The sequence below is a fragment of the Macrobrachium nipponense genome, chromosome 33, assembly GCF_015104395.2.
Source record: "Macrobrachium nipponense isolate FS-2020 chromosome 33, ASM1510439v2, whole genome shotgun sequence".
Classification (NCBI taxonomy): domain Eukaryota; kingdom Metazoa; phylum Arthropoda; class Malacostraca; order Decapoda; family Palaemonidae; genus Macrobrachium; species Macrobrachium nipponense.
In genome coordinates, this window is record NC_087219.1 from 43,681,985 (window position 1) to 43,702,297 (window position 20,313).

Below are 20,313 nucleotides of genomic sequence, written 5' to 3' on the forward strand. Positions count from 1 at the left end.
TCCAACGAGGAACTTTTTGAGGTTTTAAAATATTCGATAACGTGGAAAGGTTATGGCAGACATACATACATACAGAAGATGGAAAAAACTTTAATCGAAAACTTCAGTTGAGTTTTCAGCTCGGAAGAACAAATGGAAAAACAGAAAGAAATTAGTCGTTGAAAAAAAATTTACTTATGTCCTCTGCGGGTCTACTTTTTCCTGTACTAGGCTACAAGTAACATGGTGACAGTCGGAGTGATATTATGTCAACGCCAGAAGTAATTTATGTAACTGCCAGAGGACGCAAGGGATGGTCTCGAGAAAGTTGCCAGTTACTGATTTGTTAATTCTCATCGAAACGCACTGAAAAGTGTACCCAAGACGCACGGTCCCTGCTAAGACTTAACAACTAATAAATGAGCCGAAGTTTCTTCGGAGAGATCGAGTTTTCTGTACAGCCACTTCATAGTATAATAATCAATGCCACCCAAAATATATCTGTCTCTCGGTGGTCTCGGTATAATAAGCCGCGACCCACGAAACTTTAAGGTAGTGGCCTTTCCTGTATCGTTGCCAAAAGCGTGATTATGAATAACTTCAACCTTAAGTAAAATAAAAACCACTGAGGCTAGAGGGCTGCAATTTGGGAAGTTTGATGAATAAAGGGTGCATGATCAACACACCAATATGTAGCCCTCTAGCCTCAGTAGTTTTTTATATATTTTTTTAAAGATCTGAGGGCGGGCAGAAAATTACGGACGGACAGACAAAGTCGGCCCATGGTTTTTTTTTGTTTTTTTTTTTTTTTTTTTATTTTTTTTACAGAAAACTAATAAAAAGGAACACCTGGCAGCAATAAAGGCATGAGTACCTTTTAATTTGCCGATTAGCGAGCGTAAAGCACTGAGGATTACGAGCCATAACAAGTCCTGGAGGATGTGTGCAGACAATAAAAACACCATTCGAACAAGTGAGACGTTCCTACCCATTTCTCATTACAACCAACTACGGTTTTTAATTATTTGAGGCAGAAATGTTTTTATTTTAATTCTGATATCTGTAAAAGTTTCACGTCCAAAAATATCTGCTTTCCTTTATGCTTTGCGGAAGTCCTATGGCTTAGGGTTTTAACACAACTGAGTTTCGCTTCGGGATTAAAGGCTTGTTACTAAAATCCATTCTGTATTCTAAGAGATTTTAAGCGAGGTTTTTGCATATATATATATATATATATATATATATATATATATATATATATATATATATATATATATATATATTATATATATATATCTATATATATATATATATATATATATACATATAGGCATATCTACATACATACACACATATATAGATATATATACAAATACATAATATATAATAGATATGTGTGCATGCATATGTATCATATGTGTATATTATATATATAAACATATTTATGCACATATATGCATGTATATATACACAATATATTTTATATAAATACATATGTAAATATATATATATATATATATATATATATATATATATATATATATATATATATGTGTGTGTGTGTGTGTGTGTGTGTGTGTGTGTGTGTATAATATACATATATGCATGTCTACACACACACACACACACACATATATATATATATATATATATATATATATATATATATATATATATATACGAAAACAACACACATATGCATATAATGTATATAGACAATAATTTCGATGATGAGAAACGACTGCCAATATAATCTACACATACAACTATTAATTATCAATTGTGAGAATTTTTTTTTTTTTAATAACGAATGTTTTCCGAAAAATTCTGTATCAATCTATGTTTGCTGGAGTCGGCATTCCTTTGGAGGACGGAAAATACCCACACTCAACTGAACGTTTCCAGGTAACGTTTGAGAGTTTAGCATTCCAAGGATGCAACGTTTGAGAGTCCATCTTATGAAACCTTAAACCTTGCGGGAGGCGTGGGGGTTACGAGACATGATAGCCAGTGCTGTATATTTTCATATGCTTGGTTTGTATTTATATTGGATAGGGGTACGAGAACATATTCTTGAGATATCAAGAGGTACAGCCACCGAAATGTATTAAGAACCACTGCCGTGAAGGAAGTGTTTACGGATTCTGCCCATCCTGAAGTAAGTTGAAGTAATTCTATCATGTCTAAATAGAAGTTTGTGTCGGTTTATAAAACCGTAAGGCAAGATTATGAACTAATTATATCGAGGAGGATGTTTGATCATTTTTATCATATCGAAAAGGAAGTTTATTTCTTTTTATCCAATTGAAAAACAAGATTATGAAATAAAATACATCGAGAACGAAGTTTAATCATTTTCATCATCTCGAAAAGGAAGTTTATTTCATCCAATTGAAAAACAAGATTATGAAATAAAATATAACGAGAAGGAAGTTTAAGCAATTTCTTCATGCCGAAAAGGAAGTTCATATCAGCTTATTGAACTGAAAATCTAGATTATGAATCAAAGATCTCGATAAGGAAGTTTATGATATCTGGATGCGAAGACGGAAGCAAAGTGGTTTAATTTACGAGGAAGGATTTAAGCATGATCCAGAAGGAAGTTAAAGCAATATTACCATATCGAAAAAGAAGTTTACGACACTTTATCGAATTTGAAAGCAATTTATGAACTAAAACTATCGAGAAGGAAGTTTATGAGTTATGAGTATGAATAAGGATATTCAGTGGTTTAATTCATCTAGAGGGACGGTTACGACTTAGGCATATACAGTAGGAAGTTCCTTTAAGTATTTCAGTAATGTTATCATACAGAAAAGGATGTTCATGACACTTTATCGAATGAAAAAGTAAGATTATGACTGTCACATAAAAAAATTAAGTTCTTGGATGTAACTATATCGAAAAGGTTCTGAACATCAATACGGAAGTTTAGAAGTTTAATTTATCGAGAGGGAAGGTTATGATCTAAGCGTATTCAGCAGGAAGTTTACACGAGCCTACAACATCGAAAAGGAAGTTCATGGGTTTAGTATATCGAGAAGATAGATTAAGCGATTTTATCAAATCGAGGAAGTTTCTAATGGAAGTTAGTAGAAGTTTATATTAACTAGAAGAAAATCTAATTAGCTGTTTATTCTATCAAAGTTTAAAATACCTATGATTATTGTATAATAATGATAATAATAATATATAAGCATATGATTATTGTATAATTATGATAATATATAAGCGTAACTGATAGCAGCATAATGAGAGGAAACAAGGCGTGATCCGACCTCCAGCTTACTCAGGGCGTATGCTTAAATCTACTGTCAAATAGAACGTTGTTTCTCCAACGAAAATTGAAATCAAAACGCTATATTTTATAAGAAATAATTGTTCTGTAATGTTTAACGTACACATTATTTATTCTTTTACATTTTCATTCTAATAAATAAATCATGAATATCCCATCCTAAAATTCCTGTGTCTTTAACTCAACGCAAAACACAATTTTCAGACCTTTTTAGGCTTTTCCATAGACCTTTCCTACCCCCTGCCCCCAACAACAACAAAGTAGTTTGTAGGGTTACTCCCCGAGTAAGCGAAAACAGTGTTAGTGTGTTGAGCAAATCCAGAACCAATTGTAATTAAGGATACCACCAGCAGACGCAAGTGAATTCAACCAACAATAAAAAGGAGCATTAGTGAATTCAGCTCATCAAACAAGATTCGTATGTGATTAGCATTTACTTAGGGAAGAAAGTGCGTGGGGTCTTATCATAGCAAAGAGTTCGTTTTCTTGTTTAGCATACCGAGAAAAAATCTCTTAAAAGGTCTTTGGAAAATGATAAGGAAGTGCTTGAGAGTTTAGCAAATATAAAGGTTGGGCTTAGCACACCGAGAAAAATTCTGTATTATCTGAATCTAAAGGAAAGTACGAGTTTTGTATGCCGGAAAAAAAGTTAAGTATATCTTAGTTTAACAGGACCACTGAGCTGATTAACGGCTCTCCTAGGGCTGGCCCGAAGGATTAGATATTTTTACGTGGCTAGGAACCAATTGGATATCTAGCAACGGGACCTACAGCTTATTGTGGGATCCGAACCACATTATATCGAGAGATGAATTTCTATCACCAGAAATAAATTCCTCTTATTCCGCGTTGGCCGAGCCGGGAATCGATCTTCGGACCACCGGATTGGTAGCCGAGCGCGAAAACCACTCGTCCAACGAAGAGCTACATGAGTGGAATAACACCAGAGATTGAGCGTCATTGTAATGAAAGAAAACGGAATAATACCAGCGGGAGAAAGCACGAGTGTAATAAAAAAGAAAATGAAATAATGGGTAAATGCAGCAAATCGAGAAGGAGATGTAAGAGAGGTCAAGATCAAATTGAAAACTAGAGAATCACTTGAGTCGAGCAGGTCACTTCAGTAAATTAAACAACTCATGAAATGGAAACACAGGGGAGTTTACCTACCGAGGAAAATGCCGGCGAGTATACAAAATGAACATGACAGTGTAAGGGAATAATATAGTAAATTCCGATGGAAAAGAAAAGTAGGTACATTCAACGAATAGAGGAGGACACACAGTGGGTGATTTTAGCAACTCAAATAGAAGCAAAAGTTTATTTAGCATAAGGGGATTACAACATCGGAGAGCAAGCGTTGATGGAGATTTAGTAAATCGAGAAGACTGTCGTCGTTGGACTTACTAAAGTGAGAAAACTGCAGTAATTGGATTTATAAAATCGAGAATATTACCGTAGTTGGATTTAGTAAATTTAATAATGGCAGTAGTTGGATTTATTAAATTTGATAATGGCAGTAGTTGGATTTATTAAATTTAATAATGGCAGTAGTTGGATTAAATTTAATAATGGCAGTAGTTGGATTTATTAAATCTAATAATGGCAGTAGTTGGATTTAGTAAATTTAATAATGGCAGTAGTTGGATTTATTAAATTTAGAAAATTGCTGTAGTCAGATTAAGTAAATCGAGAAGTCTACAGTAACTGGATTTATAAAATCGAGAATATTACCGTAGTTGGATTTTGTAGAGAACGTTACCGTAGTTGGATTTTGTAGAGATAATTGCCGTAATTGGATTTCGTAGAGAACATTAACCTAGTTGGATTTTGTAGAGATAATTGCCGTAGTTGGATTTTGTAGAGAAAATGACCGTAGTTGGATTTAGTAAATCGCGAAAATATGAAAGGAGGTAAAGTAAAAGGAACGAAAGGGGTTGCAGCTAGGGGCCGAAGGTAAGCTACGAAGACACTTAAGTAATGCCTACAGTGCACCGCTGAGGTTGCACTGATGGCACTACACCCCTACGGGAACGGATATAGTAAATCGAGAAATATGATAATTGAACTTACTAAATCAAGATTACCGTAGCTTAATCCGGTAAATCGAGAAGGAAGGGAGTGTGGATTTAACAAATCAGGGGTAGATTGATCAAATCGCGAATGAAATATGTTTGTTTGTTTGTATGGTGTTTTACGTTGCATGCAACCAGTGGTTATGCAGCAACGGGACCAACGGCTTTACGTGACTTCCGAACCACGTCGAGAGTGAACTTCTATCACCGGAAATACACATCCCTCACACCTCAATGGAATGGCCGAGAATCGAACCCGCGACCACCGAGGTGGGACGCCAACACCATACCAACCACGCCACTGAGGCGCTTGCGAATGAAATATGAATTGAGCCAAATTTAAAAAATCCAAAACTCTCACCTGGTTTGATGCAAGAGAGGCCGCAGACGCCATCACAGATACAGATCTTCCTTCTGCTCAGACAGTCGGCGTCGGTGCTGCATTTCCTCAGGCATTTCCTCCCCTGTCACCAGAGACGAGACAGAGAACAGAAAGGTTAATCCATTATTCATGATGCGTCTGTGATGTGCCGGTTCGGGTTTTACCGCCGGAGGCTCTCTGGGATCATCTTCAATTGTTTATCGAACTTTTCTAAGTATCTGTTCTAAAGTACCTATTCATTGCAGTCTTGAGACTCTCAGGGCTATTGGGCTTATCTTAAATTGTTTATATGTCGTTTATAAGTATTTGATCTTGAGCATCTATTATCTGCAGTCCTGACACTCAGTTTTATTGAATGACATATTTATAAACTGCTAGCCTGAAACGTCTAAATTTTTTACTTAAAACCTTAAAAAAAGTTAACATAAGATACATTAAAATTACTTACAACGTTAAAAAAAGTTAACATAAGAAACATTTAAATTACTTAGAACCTCCAAAAAAGACAAACATAAGATATATTAAAATTACTTAAAACCTTCAAAAAAGTTAACATACGATACATTAAAATTACAGACCTAAAACATCCAAAATTACCAATCTTACTCATCCTGTTTGCCTACCTTGACTGGCTAAGTCAAGTTCATAATCAGGAGCTAAACTTCGTACGCATATGTACATGTTTTGTAAATGTTCACTGTGTGGGTTAGAGTTTTATCTTGATCGCCTCCAAAAATAACTTTATTCGGGCCCAGAAGACGTAGATTAAATCATGAGCGGAACATGGAAATGGATTTTAAAGGAAGTGATACATCCGCTACACCGGTAAGTTTGTTCAGTGCTTCGATAGGAATGCACAAATCATTGGCAGAAAGATTTGTACTATCCTCTCTCTCTCTCTCTCTCTCTCTCTCTCTCTCTCTCTCTCTCTCTCTCTCTCTCTCTCTCTCTCATACTTCATCAACGAGGGAAACTTAAAACAATGAAAATAACGAATCCGATTTAGATTCACTCTTCCTAAAGCATCTACGTAATTTAACAACGTGAAAGATTTATACTACATAATAACAGGACCAATACCTTTGATGTATAAAAATGCTATGCTGACCATCAAAAGGAAATCAATAAAGATATGAAAGATAATGACAAAAGCAACCAAGCCCCGTTCTTGTATTTGTCTTCAGCTAACAAAACACACCAGAATTGCACAGCAGAGAGAAAAAAGGAAGCCACGGTAAAAAAAAAAAAATAAGTAAAAAAGAAAAAACAATGCACAAAGAAAAGTAAATAGACACCACAAAGGTAATGAAAGAAAAAGAGAAGACAAAAGACAATAAACGGAAGACATCTGGGAAAGTAAGAGAAAAGTGCTCTCCGAAATCCTCCTCCTACATCCTGTCTGCCTTCCAATTCCCGATACGTCCAGCAGAAGCAGAAGCAGAAGCATCTCTTGTAGAATTCATTAGGAAGAAATTGTTTTCGATAAAGGATTAATCAAACGAGTTCCACAAACTTCGGGAGAGCGGAACTACTGATTCCGCAAACCCGCTGAGTGGAGCTGATTGCCCCGGGATCTCTCTCTGTATTGCGGTCAGCAGCCAGCTGAGGGGTCCCTACGAGGAGTTTTCGTCGTTACGAACCGATTTGATTGGATTCCGATAGGAATTATTCCCGCCATTCCCTGCTATTATAAGCCCTGGACGACCGAGAGAGTGACGGACCTGCTCTGTCAGTTCACAGATGTATGTCACATACGTACTACAATTTAGCGGTCTGTTTCTCTGGCAAGAAGTGGGTTTTTGATTGATAAGATTCACGTGTGTACCTACAGAGTATTTATTTTATTACTTAAGAGATGGGACTTAACACAAAACTCATTCGGTAAATGGTCCCTGAATCAATTACGAATTGGCCACCGATGTATATATATATATATATATATATATATATATATATATATATATATATATATGTGTGTGTGTGTGTGTGTGTGTGTGTGTGTGTGTGTGTGTGTAAAAATATGAAGAAATGTACACATAAACAAATCAAAAGGATAATTTTAAGATATCCAAAGAAGTTGACGGATTTACACGGTATCAAGAGTACGACAGAGAGAGAGAGAGAGAGAGAGAGAGAGAGAGAGAGAGAGAGAGAGAGAGATACGAAAATCCGCCCCGCCCTCCAGGGGAAAGTGGAACCGGAAAGTAAGCCTTCGAGAGCTGATTCCATTAGGGTCTTGACGCAAAATTATGAGAGGCAGCATTGCTTTATCGCGTGCGCTGCCGAACGTACTCAGATTAAGACGAAGAGCGCCCCTTGGCAAACTCCATTCTCTCCTCCCTCAACGGATTATCATCAGAGGCGGTGGATAAATGAGCATTTTCAACGCGTGTGTTGCGAATTCGTCGAACTCCATTTGATTAAGACTAAAAATGCGTTAAGAAAAATCTTGTACCGTGGCTGTATTGCGATGAATTCAGACATCCTGCGTATGGGAATATGAACAGGGGTTTTTAACAAACATCTTTTCTATTAACGACAAAATGCCATAACTTGAGTGGGTAAATAGTTATATCGTTGAGTGTATGTTATTGTGGTTTCGAATGCTCTTACAATAAGAATAAACTCTCCCCCCCATTAGAATGAGACAAAAGATTTATAAAAATGACAAGAGCCATTCTCCCCCAGCATGCTTCATTACGTTTGTTCTACGTCTGTCAAGAGTGAAGGATAGTCCATTCAAAAGGATACGGATATCTCGTCCCAGCGGGTAGGACAGCTCGTTCTAAAGAGAGAGAGAGAGAGAGAGAGAGAGAGAGAGAGAGAGAGAGAGAGAGAATAATACGACCCCTCTCCATCGCCACAACTAGAAAGCGGAACCCGAAAGCAAGTAAGCCTTTGAGAGCCTATTCCATTAGTGGCTTTGAGCTAAATTATGAGACAGTATAACTTTACCTCTCGTGCTGTTGAAGCAACTAACGTACTCTGATGAAGGACGAGGGCGAGGAATACCAATAAAAACATTAAATCTTTAATTTTCACATGATGCGATGCGACGGATGTGGGTAAATAAGTATTTCTATAACATGAGTCTTTGAGGCTTCAATTCAGTTAGGAATTAGAGAACTCAGTAATCTTAGATACGAATTCAGATGTCACAGTTAGTGGCGAGGACCCAAATCTCCTAGGTTTGTTTGTTTGTTTGTATGGTGTTTTTACGTTGCATTGAACCAGTGGTTATTCAGCAACAGGACCAACGGCTTTACGTGACTTCCGAACCACGTCGAGAGTGAACTTCTATCACCAGAAATACACATCTCTAACGCCTCAATGGAATGCCCGAGAATCAAACTCGCAGCCAACAAGGTGGCATGCCAAGACCATACCCATCACGCCACTGAGGCGCTCCAAATCTCCTAGGATCGTAAGACTCCAGGCCAATTTTAGAATCATCGCTTCGCAGTTTTAAAGCCTTAAATACGGCGGTTCGTTATTGTAGCTCTCAACGCCTTTCCGTCGAGAGTGCGCAAGCCCTTAGAAATCTACCTCTCACGAAGGTAAATGATCCGATATTTGTAAAATATGAAGAGATATATTACCCTCCGTAATGCTTGATTTCATCTTGTCAATGTCCTCTCTTCCAAGGGCATGGGACGGTTCGTCCCAGGATGCGGGATAACTCGTCCTTTTCAGCGCAAACGATGAATGTATTTCTTCCCCGGGGATAGCGAGCCTAAAAGGATACGACAAATTACCATAAACCAAACACAGTGAGAGAGAGAGAGAGAGAGAGAGAGAGAGAGAGAGAGAGAGAGAGAGAGAGATTTTGTTTAAATACCAAATAAGAGCACTGGCAAGTCTCGCTTTTACTTAAAGGTAATTCCTTGATCTTGTTTTTTCACGTCCATCTCCGCCTCAAAAGAAAAAGAGAATTTTGGTTTAATGGCAAATAATAGCCTGGGCAAGCCTTACTTTTACTTAAATGTAATTCTCTCATTTATTTTTAATGTCCACCTCCGTCTCAGAGAGAGAGAGAGAGAGAGAGAGAGAGAGAGAGAGAGAGAGAGAGAGAGAGAGAGAGAGTTTTGCTTAAATGCCGAATAATAGCCTTGGCAAGTCTTCCTTTCACTTAAAGATAATTCCTTGAGATTGTTTTTCAAGTCCACCTCCTCCTGAGAGAGAGAGAGAGAGAGAGAGAGAGAGAGAGAGAGAGAGAGAGAGAGAGAATGGCCAGTATTCATCAGACTTTTCTGTGCTGTCCAGATAAGGGAATGGGTGTTAATCTCATAGGTAATTGCTAAAATAAAAGGAGGGCCCAAAGAAAGTCTCCTACCGTTTGCCCTAAGCCTCTGGGTCTTCAAGATAATACCCTTCTTTTTTATTGGCAACTCCACTCACAACATTTACAGCATCATTATTCATTTCTAGTTTGCTTGAATGTCCGTCTGTTACTGCCCATAATTTTTTATGTTAGCCTGTTTCAAAGTTTATTTTTAAATTTCTTTTTCATTTTCTGTCTGTATTTGTCTCGGTACAGTTCTGTTGGTCTGTCTCTTCCTGTCTACAATGTTTTTCTTAGTCCGTTCAGTGATGTGCATATTTACATGCTAAACCTGTCAGCATACTATTTTCTCTGTTATTTTTTGACTATTTACATATTTGACAGCTACACTGTCGACATACCTTTATTTCCGGTACATCAATACACAAAAATGTCCTTTTTTAACATTCGTCTTTCTTCTCGTCCACAACATGACTACAACCCATTAAACAGCATAGCCAAGAGGAAACATTTTAACATTTCCAATTGGATTCAAATTCAAATTTCACAATATTCTAGCATAAGAAAAGGGCTAACCGGAAAACGTCTGATCACTGAATAAATGATGTACAGAGTGGTCGGCACACTCAGCCGGCGATGCTGCGTCGAGCATTGGACTTTTTGAACATTTTTGCAGAGAGTTTTCAGCAGTCGTCAGCCTGGTCCGGAATATGAATCTTGAATATAAATACCCACAAAACCTCACTTAACATTTCATGACGCTAAGAGCTTCTGGAAACGTTTTTAAGAAGGCACGGTGCTTCTCGATAAATTCTGAAAGCGGTACTTCTTTCTATTTCGTTTGTGTTCTGTTTATGAGGTACTTCTTTCTTTTTCGTTTGTGTTCTGTTTATGAGGTACTTCTTTCTTTTTCGTTTGTGTTCTGTTTATGAGGTACTTCTTTCTTTTTCGTTTGTGTTCTGTTTATGAGGTACTTCTTTCTTTTTCGTTTGTGTTCTGTTTATGAGGTACTTCTTTCTTTTTCGTGTTCTGTTTGTGAGGTACTTCTTTCTTTTTCGTTTGTGTTCTGTTTGTGAGGTACTTCTTTCTATTTCGTTTGTGTTCTGTTTATGAGGTACTTCTTTCCTTTTATTTTTTTCGTTTGGTTTTGTTCTTTTTTTATGAGGTTACTTTCTTTCTTTTTTTCGTTTGTGTTCAGTTTATTTTGATGGTACTGCTTTCTTTTTCCGTTTGTGTTTCTGTTTTGATGAGGTATTTTCTTTCTTTTCGTTTGTTCTGTTCATGGAGTACCTTCTTTTCGTTTGTGTTCTGTTAATAAGATTATTAGTATTATATCATTATTATATTATTATTATTATTATTATTATTATTATTATTATTATTAATTATTCAGCAGATGAAACCTATTCATATTGCACAAGCCAACCAAAGGGGCCACTGACTCGAAATTCAAGCTTCCTAAGAATATGGTGTTCATTAGGAAGAAGTCAGAGGATGTAAAGTGAAATACAGAAAGAAGAGATCCCACTTAATAAAATAAAATAACAATAAAGAGATAAATGGATAAAAATCTATTAAAATATAACAAGAATAATATTATGGTTGTAATTAGACCATTTTGAAGTGAACGTTTTCACGGTCTTTATCAGTTTTCATTATACTGACTCTTCCTTCAAATAAGCCAAAAAGAACGAGGAAATGAATGAGAGCATAAAGAGAGATTTTAGTGTCCTTTTATGTTGAGTCACTACTGAAATGAAAATTGGTAACCGTTGTCCTCTATTTTGTTATTTATAACATTATTTTCACTTTTCAATCCCTCAAAATTATTGTTTTATGGTTATCAATTTATTTGAAGTCCTCACACCATTATTGTCGAGGGTAGCAATTTATTTATGGTTGTTAATACTCCTGATGTCTTTTAATTAAATATTTCTAGGATTATCATTTCTCAATTCCACAAATTTATTATTTTCCATGGTTGCCAGTGCTCTCGAAGTCCTCATTCATTTTAAGAATTTCATACTATATTGCTTCTCTACTCTTCTGATATGCTATCTTTATGGCTTTAAAAATTTTGAAACCCTCCTATTTGTTATTATTTTTTAAAGATCGTCAGTGGTCCCAGGTCCTTTAATCAACCAATTTTAATTACAAGGTCGATTTATAAAACTCAATCATTTACGTCTTCATGATCGCCATCAAGTTCCTCGCTGGACGAGTGGTTTTCGCGCTCGGCTACCGATACGGTGGTCCGAAGTTCGAATCCCGGCTCGGCCAACGCGGAATCAGAGGAATTTATTTCTGGTGATAGAAATTCATTTCTCGATATAGTGTGGTTCGGATCCCACAATAAGCTGTGGGTCCCTTTGCTAGGTGACCAATTGGTTCCTAGCCACGTAAAAATATCTAATCCCTCGGGCCAGCCCTAGGAGAGCTGTTAATTAGCTCAGTGGTCTGGTAAAACTAAGATATACTTAACTTTTTATAATCGCCATCGCTCTAGCGGCATTCCAATTTGACGTTTTCATGGTGACGTTCTTGACGTCAGAAGTCCTCTAATTTGTCATCAACTTCCTCGAAGTCCTCTAATCTGTCGTGCACCAGAGAACCAGCGTTCTCCTCCCGCACAAAAGCAAACAGCAGAGCAAAAGAGCAGAGGCGGAACTCGGCTCGGGATAATGAAAGCGAAACTAGGACGAACGATCAGCGCTGCCGTGTCTACCGAGCGAACTGACCCACATTATCCGGACGCAAATGGGAACGATTCATGCGACCCCAGAATGCATGCATGCAATCTTTCAATGCTTCATCGCATCGTGCCAGAACGCAAATGCTCCGCAGGCTAACGAGTAGGGACATTTGACCAAAAGAGCCTTGGAATTACAGAGGGGGGACGAAAGGCTCGACCTCAACTACCGGCCGGCGACGATGACGTGGGGACACGACTCGACGTCACGACCCCTCGCGAAAGGTCCTCTTTGCACGCTAAGGTCACTCGCAATGAGTCTTCGGGGAATGCCTCGCATTTTTCTCTGAAGCGACCCAGTCGATGGAAAGTGAGGAGGAAAGCGGTATATCCCCACGAGCTTGACACACAATGAACTCGGGTGGTAATATTATTTGGAAGCTTGAATTTCAAGTTAGTGGGCCCTGTGGGCTTGTTCAATGGGAATAGAATTCCTCTTGTGAATAATAATGATAATAATAGTAGGAAAAAATCTCTATCACGAGAGTATATATACAAAGTGTAAAAAGTCCGTGTATCATTTTGAAGACTTTACAGAAAGCTTTCGAACCCTTCCCTGGGTTCATCTTATTGTTCATTTGGACTGAAGATGAACCCAGGGAATGGTTCGAAAGCTTTCTGTAAAGTCTTCAAAATTATACACGGACTTTTTACACTTTGTATTATTGTGGACCCTTTAGAACAAAATGATAATAATAATAATTGTTAGTTGGGAAAAACTCTCTATCGCCAGAGCATATGATCTAAGAAGTCCAAAATAATAAAAAAAAGTTGCGAATTCGTGTATAATTCAAAAACCCTTTACATAGCTTTCGAACCCTTCCCTTAAGTTCCTCTTCAGACTGAAGATGAACCCAGGGAAGGGTTCGAACTCGCAACCTTTCTATTATTGTGGACCTCTTAGAACAAAATAATAATAATAATAATAATAATAATAATAATAATAATAATAAATACCACCCAGTCGAATTGGAGGACTGTGATAGAGCAAAAAAAAAAAAAAAATAATAAATAAATAATATACCAGACGAGTCAATTTCGTTTCACCATTTCATCCATTTCGTACCCTTTTCAGCTAATAATTCACATTCACTTAGAAACCGATGTTGCTTCTACGTCAAAATGGAATGAAATATAAAACTTGAGAAAAATGCCAAGCGCTGGGACCTATGAGGTCCCTCAGCGTTGAAAATGATGTTGAAACAATTGTTAGGAGAAGATGGAAAGTGAGATGAAAGAAAGAAATAAGAACGGAGGTCTAGTAAAAGGAATGAAAAGAGGAAAGTGGTTTCAGCTAGGAGCCGAAGGCACGCTGAAAAGAACCTTGAGTGAACAGGGCGAGGTGCACTGACGGCACTATCCCCATAAGGAGTTTATCGAATCGAATAACACACCTGTAATCGTGAGGTATTTTAATGTTGCCAGATGTACAGAAGTTGACAAACTAAAAGTGAACCGATTTGGCAACTAATGACTGGAAAACAAAGTTTTTCAAACATTACTAGAAGAGCATATGCGCGTGCAAGCGCGCATACAAGCACAGACACAATCACACAAACAATTTTCTGCTTTCATATACACAGAGGAGGATACCCAGGCAACTAAATGTCATGTTTAAATGCTACGATGATGTATTATTGGGCAAGTCTCCGAAAAACATACATTATCTATGCGACACTTCATCAATTTGAACATTAGAATTCATGTAGATATTCCAACTGCTCTCCTTTAGTGTTCTATCTTGTGATCCCGTTTTCCAATCCAGCTACTATACTAGTAGCTCTTTCTATATCAGATGGGAATGACTTCAAAGGCCACTAGCAGCTGCAAATACTACAGAAGGATGTGCTCATTTATATTATTCTTTTGTCTCTACTTCAGTTTCTTTCCTTCTAATTTCTAATTTGGTGGCATATCGTTTTGTTATTTCTTCTCTCTCTCCTCGCACAGATTACATTGTTCTTTTCTTTTTTCTGTGAATGATAACGGCCTTGTTTAGCCTAATGCATAATTCCCTTTCGTCTCCTATTTTTCCTCTCTCTGTCTCCTAAGAGTACACCTTTTCTGTGTAATTCTTTGGTGAATATGAATGGTATCTTTTAAAATTAAATCGTATAATTCATTCTCTCTCTCTCTCTCTCTCTCTCTCTCTCTCTCTCTCTCTCTCTCTCTCTCTCTCTCTCTCTCCACATCTAGTTAGGATGAACCATAAACAAGGCGGTTAAGTAGCCTTTAGAGCAGGTGGGTATGTCCTTTCTCCTCTCATCTACTGAACTTCCATCTTTCCCCTTTCCATCTCTCTCGTTTTACGTAATGTTGCCATATTACTCACTCCTGCACTATGGCCAAGACTCGAATTGGTTCGAACCTTCCATTTTCCTCTCGTATTTAGTAGCTCCATGTGTAGCTACGTTCATATCCCTCATTCTCTTATTAGCATTTTGACTCACGTGTGCTCTGGCTCTGTGTCACCTCATATATAACTACAGAAGCCGAGTAACAACCTGGTACTTTATTCAATGCTCAGATCAACTGAGGACTAAGTTAGTATCCTGTCCAGGGGTCAAACTTAGGTTGGTCAGTATGTGAACTGAACACACTGCCATTTTTGCTAGGAGGAGAGAGAGAGAGAGAGAGAGAGAGAGAGAGAGAGAGAGAGAGAGAGAGAGAGAGAGAGAGAGAGTCATCTGTAGGTACGAAAAAATGGGCACATTCACTTACCAACTTTGACCAACTGAATAATAAATACGGAAATGTCAGAGTCATTGGATATCAATGGAGCCGAAAGGAAGAAATATCAGGTATTCTATTAAATGTAAGATGGGATGTGAGAGAAGTCTGGAGTTCAAAACACAAATGAGGAGCCTATAGTACATTCACATCAACCTAGCATCTGATTTGTTGTTGATAAGCCAATCACAGGGCTGGAAACTCTCAGTCTCTCCCGAGAGTTCACATGGGCAGGATGTATGTTCCATCTTTCCTGAGGGCTACGTCTTTCACCAGAATCCCTCAGGAGAGGTGAAACATACATCCTGCCCAAGTGAACTCTCGAGAGAGACAGTTTCCAGACCTGTGACTGGCTTATCAACAGCCAATCAGGAGCGTCGTAGGGGACTGGCCTAGACATCAAATGCACGGCTGATGTGAATCTACTATAGTAACACATCAACAGGAGGGAAGAGACCTCTGGTATTTTCTATATACAATAGGAAAGGCGTCTAGTATTCTAGGTAGGACGGAAGAGTTGTCTATAATGGAAAATAGAGAGGTTGAGATCAATATAGGCTCCTACAAATAAGTGGGCAGAGACATCCTGAATCTTAAAGGTTAAATTGAAGAAGAGTGATATTCGCTGAGAAAGACCGATTTCCCTACTTACCAAGGATTTCATCTTGAATGAGAAACCAAGACGTCACCTTGAGACATCGAGGAGAAAAGCAAAGAGAATAAAATCGTGACGGATAATAATGATAACAGATGACGAAGCAAAAGGAATGAAGTGGAAAAAGGAAATAAATGCTTAAGCTAGACAACAACGCTGAAGTACTGGACGTCTTGCATCCGGTCCGAAAACTGGCAAAATGAGTCTTGAACAAAATGGTACAAAAAGGATATAAATATCCTTTTCCCTTTCCACGTGATCGATAAAGCATTCTTTTTATATCAGAAATACGGTTTCTCCGAATCATAAAAAAAAAAACCAAGGGGAAATCTTGAACAAATCAGAATTGTGTATACAGGAATACATTAGAATTGAACCACTAATTCATGAAACAATTTCTGTATAAAAATAGCGAAACCCTGTCTGTCAGGCCATTCGATCAGTCTATGTGATTCACCTCTGGAATACTGGAATCCCTTCCAGTCTCCTTGTTGAGGTACTAGTCACTTTAATTCACTTCATGTAATTGATGTTTAGATACCGGTCATTTTAGCTTGCTCCATATAATTGCTAGTGGAGATACTGGTAATTTTAGCTTGCTTCATATAATTGCTAGTGGAGATACTGGTAATTTTAGCTTGCTTCATATAATTGCTAGTGGAGATACTGGTAATTTTAGCTTGCTTCATATAATTGCTAGTGGGGAGATATGGTAATTTTAGCTTGCTCATATAAAGGTGCTTGGTGAGATACTGGTAATTTTAGCTTGCTTCATATAATTGCTAGTGGAGATACTGGTAATTTTAGCTTGCTCCATATAATTGCTAGTGGAGATACTGGTAATTTTAGCTTGCTTCATATAATTGCTAGTGGAGATACTGGTCATTTTAGCTTGCTTCATATAATTGTGGTGGAGATATGGTAATTTTGGCTTGTTCATATAATTGCTGGTGGGAGACACTGGTGGATTTTTCTTTTAGGTGGGCTCCATATATAATTGCTAGTGGAGATACTGGTAATTTTAGCTTGCTTCATATAATTGCTAGTGGAGATACTGGTAATTTTAGCTTGCTTCATATAATTGCTAGTGGAGATACTGGTCATTTTAGCTTGCTCCATATAATTGCTAGTGGAGATACTGGTAATTTTAGCTTGCTTCATATAATTGCTAGTGGAGATACTGGTCATTTTAGCTTGCTTCATATAATTGCTAGTGGAGATACTGGTAATTTTAGCTTGCTTCATATAATTGCTAGTGGAGATACTGGTCATTTTAGCTTGCTCCATATAATTGCTAGTGGAGTTACTGGTAATTTTAGCTTGGCCTGATCATATACTGCTAGGGGAGATAACTTTAGTTCCAACGTTAGCTGATTCATATAATTGCTAGTGGAGATACTGGTCAATTTTAGCTTGCTTCATATAAAGTGCTAGTGGAGAACTGGTAAATTTTAGCTTGCTTCATATAATTGCTTAGTGGGAGATACTGGTAATTTTTGTTGCTTCTATAATTTTAGCTAGTTGGAGATACTGGTTCATTTTGGCTTGCTTCAATTAATTGCTGGTGGGAGATTACTGGTAATTTTGGCTTGCTTCATATTAATTGCTGGTGGAGACACTGGTGATTTTAGGGGGCTCATAAATTTTGCTAAGTGGAGGATCCTGGTAATTTTAGCTTGCTTCCATTATAATTTCGCTAGTGGACGATACTGGGTATTTTAGCTGCTTCAATAATGCTAGTGAGATACTGGTCATTTTAGCTTGCTCCAATAATTGCTAGTGAGATACTGGTCATTTTAGCTTGCTTCATATAATTGACTAGTGGAGATAACTGGGTCATTTTAAGCTTGCTTCATATAATTTGGCTAGTGGAGATACTGGTCATTTTAAGCTTGCTCCATCTAATTGCTAGTGGAGATTTAACTGGCATTTAGCACTTGTTCCAATATAATGCTAGTGGAGATAACTTGGTCATTTTGTTAGCTTCATATAATGCTAGGGTAGGGAATAAGTCATTTTAGCTTGGCATTCATATTTTAATGCTAGTTGGAGATACTTGGCCAATTTAAGCTTGCTCCATATAATTGTAGTGGAGATAATGTAATTTTTTCTTGGCTTCATTAAATTGATAGTTTTGGAGATACTTGGTCATTTTAGCTTGCTCCATATAAATGATAGTGGAGATACCTGATCATTTAGCTTGCTTCATATAATTGCTAGTGGATGGGATATGGTCATTGAGCTGGCTTCATATAATTGCTAGTGGAGATTTTAATGGTCAATTTTAGCTTTGCTTCATATAATTGGCTAGTGGAGATACTGGTCATTTTAAGCTTGGCTTCATATAATTCTTAGTGGAGATACTGGTCATTTTAGCTGGCTCCATAATTAATTGCTACTGAGATACTGGTCATTTTAGCTTGCTTCCTATAATTGCAGTGGAATTTTAACTTGGTCATTTTGCTTGCTTCCATATAATTCGGCTAGTGGAGATACTGGTAATTTTAGACTTGCTTCATATAATTTGCTAAGTTGGGAGATACTGGTAATTTTAGCTGGGCTTCATATTAAATTGCTAGGGAGATACTGGTAAGTTTACTTTGCTCCATGTAATTGCTAAAGTGGAGATACTGGTAATTTTAGCTCGCTCCATATAATGCTACTAGTGGAGGGGATACTGGTAATTTTAGCTTGACTTCATAATAATTGGCTAGTGGAGCTACTGGGAATTTTAGCTTGCTCACATATAATTGCTAGTGTAGATATGGTAATTTTTAGTCTGCTTCATAGAATTTGCTAGTGGAGCTACTGGTAATTTAGCTTGCTCATATAAATTGCTAAGTGGAGAACTGGTAATTTTAGGCTGCCTTAAATATAAATTGCTAGTGAAGGATACTGGTAATTGTAGCAGTGCTTCATATAATTGCTAGTGGAGATACTGGTAATTTTAGCTTGCTCCATATAATTGCTAGTGGAGATACTGGTAATTTAGGCTGCATTGATAAATTGCTAGAGTGAGATACATGGTAAGTTTAGCTTGCTTCATATAATTGCTAGTGGAGATACTGTCATTTTTAGCTTGCTCCATATAATTGCTGGTAGAGATACTAGTTATTTTAGCTTGCTGGTTGAGGCACTGGTTACTTTAGCTTGCTCCATACAAATGCTGTTGAGGTACCAGTCTCTTTGCTTGAGGTTCTAGTCATTTCAACTTACTCTACATAAATGTGAGTAAGTTTCGCGATTATTGCTGTTAATAAGAATGATTAAAGAAGTAGTAAAAGCAACAACAATAAAAACAAAAATTCCAACAATCCCTACTAACACAGGACCACCAACAACAATATCATTAACTACAAAGAAGACGACAACACCAACAGCTCGTCCGCCTCAGAAAGAGTTTAAGAAACGCGAAAGCCTAACAGAATTTTCCTTTATTCTTAACTTCTCATTTCCATTCATCTTCTCCCTGTGCCTTTGTAGCGCTGCCGTGTTTACACGGCACACGACACCAAAAGTCTCCAGGCGAATCATTATCAGTTGGAGATGCTTTCTTCTTTTTACTTCTTTTTTTTTTCTACTCTTCGTTTTGGCGCAGACGGAGGAATGTTGAACGAGAGCCTCTTCACGTTAGAGGATTAAATTTTTTTTCTTTATCTAAGGTTTGAATTTTTACAAATTCTTGCTACTGCTTTTAATAATAATCCTTCTTGTCCTACTACTATTTCACCACCACCACCACCACAACTACTACTATTACCACGAATAATAATAATAATAATAATAATAATAATAATAATAATAATAATAATAATAATTATAATAATGGAAAAGTAAATCCACAATAGTATGTCTGTTTCATTTTGTTATTTAAAATATAAAGCAGAAAGCTTTCGATGACCTGCACGGTCTTCAAAAAGGTCATCGAAAGCTTTCTGCTTTATATTTTAAATAACAAAATGAAACAGACATACTATTGTGGATTTACTTTTCCATTTTATTGACTCATGTGATAATAATAATATGCTGGAAGAAGGCCTTCATTAATACATATTTATTGAAAAATAATGGCTAACTTGAGTACTGAAGAAAAGTCAGTAATAGAAGAATAGAGAAACTTCTATACAAAATAAACGCGGTTGAAATAGCCATTATGTATATGT

The 20,313-nt window shown here is 37.2% G+C and overlaps 1 protein-coding gene across 8 annotated transcripts in view; it reads right to left on the bottom strand.

The window, feature by feature from the left end:
- The window catches only part of LOC135203132 (sushi, von Willebrand factor type A, EGF and pentraxin domain-containing protein 1-like), a 257,130-nt gene that overhangs the window by 64,075 nt on the left and 172,742 nt on the right, over positions 1-20,313 (bottom strand). For all 8 annotated transcript variants that reach the window (XM_064232780.1, XM_064232784.1, XM_064232781.1 and 5 more), the window contains one exon: positions 5,714-5,816. In XM_064232780.1, the coding sequence (XP_064088850.1) occupies positions 5,714-5,816 (103 nt within the window). The remainder of the gene's footprint in view (positions 1-5,713; positions 5,817-20,313) is intronic.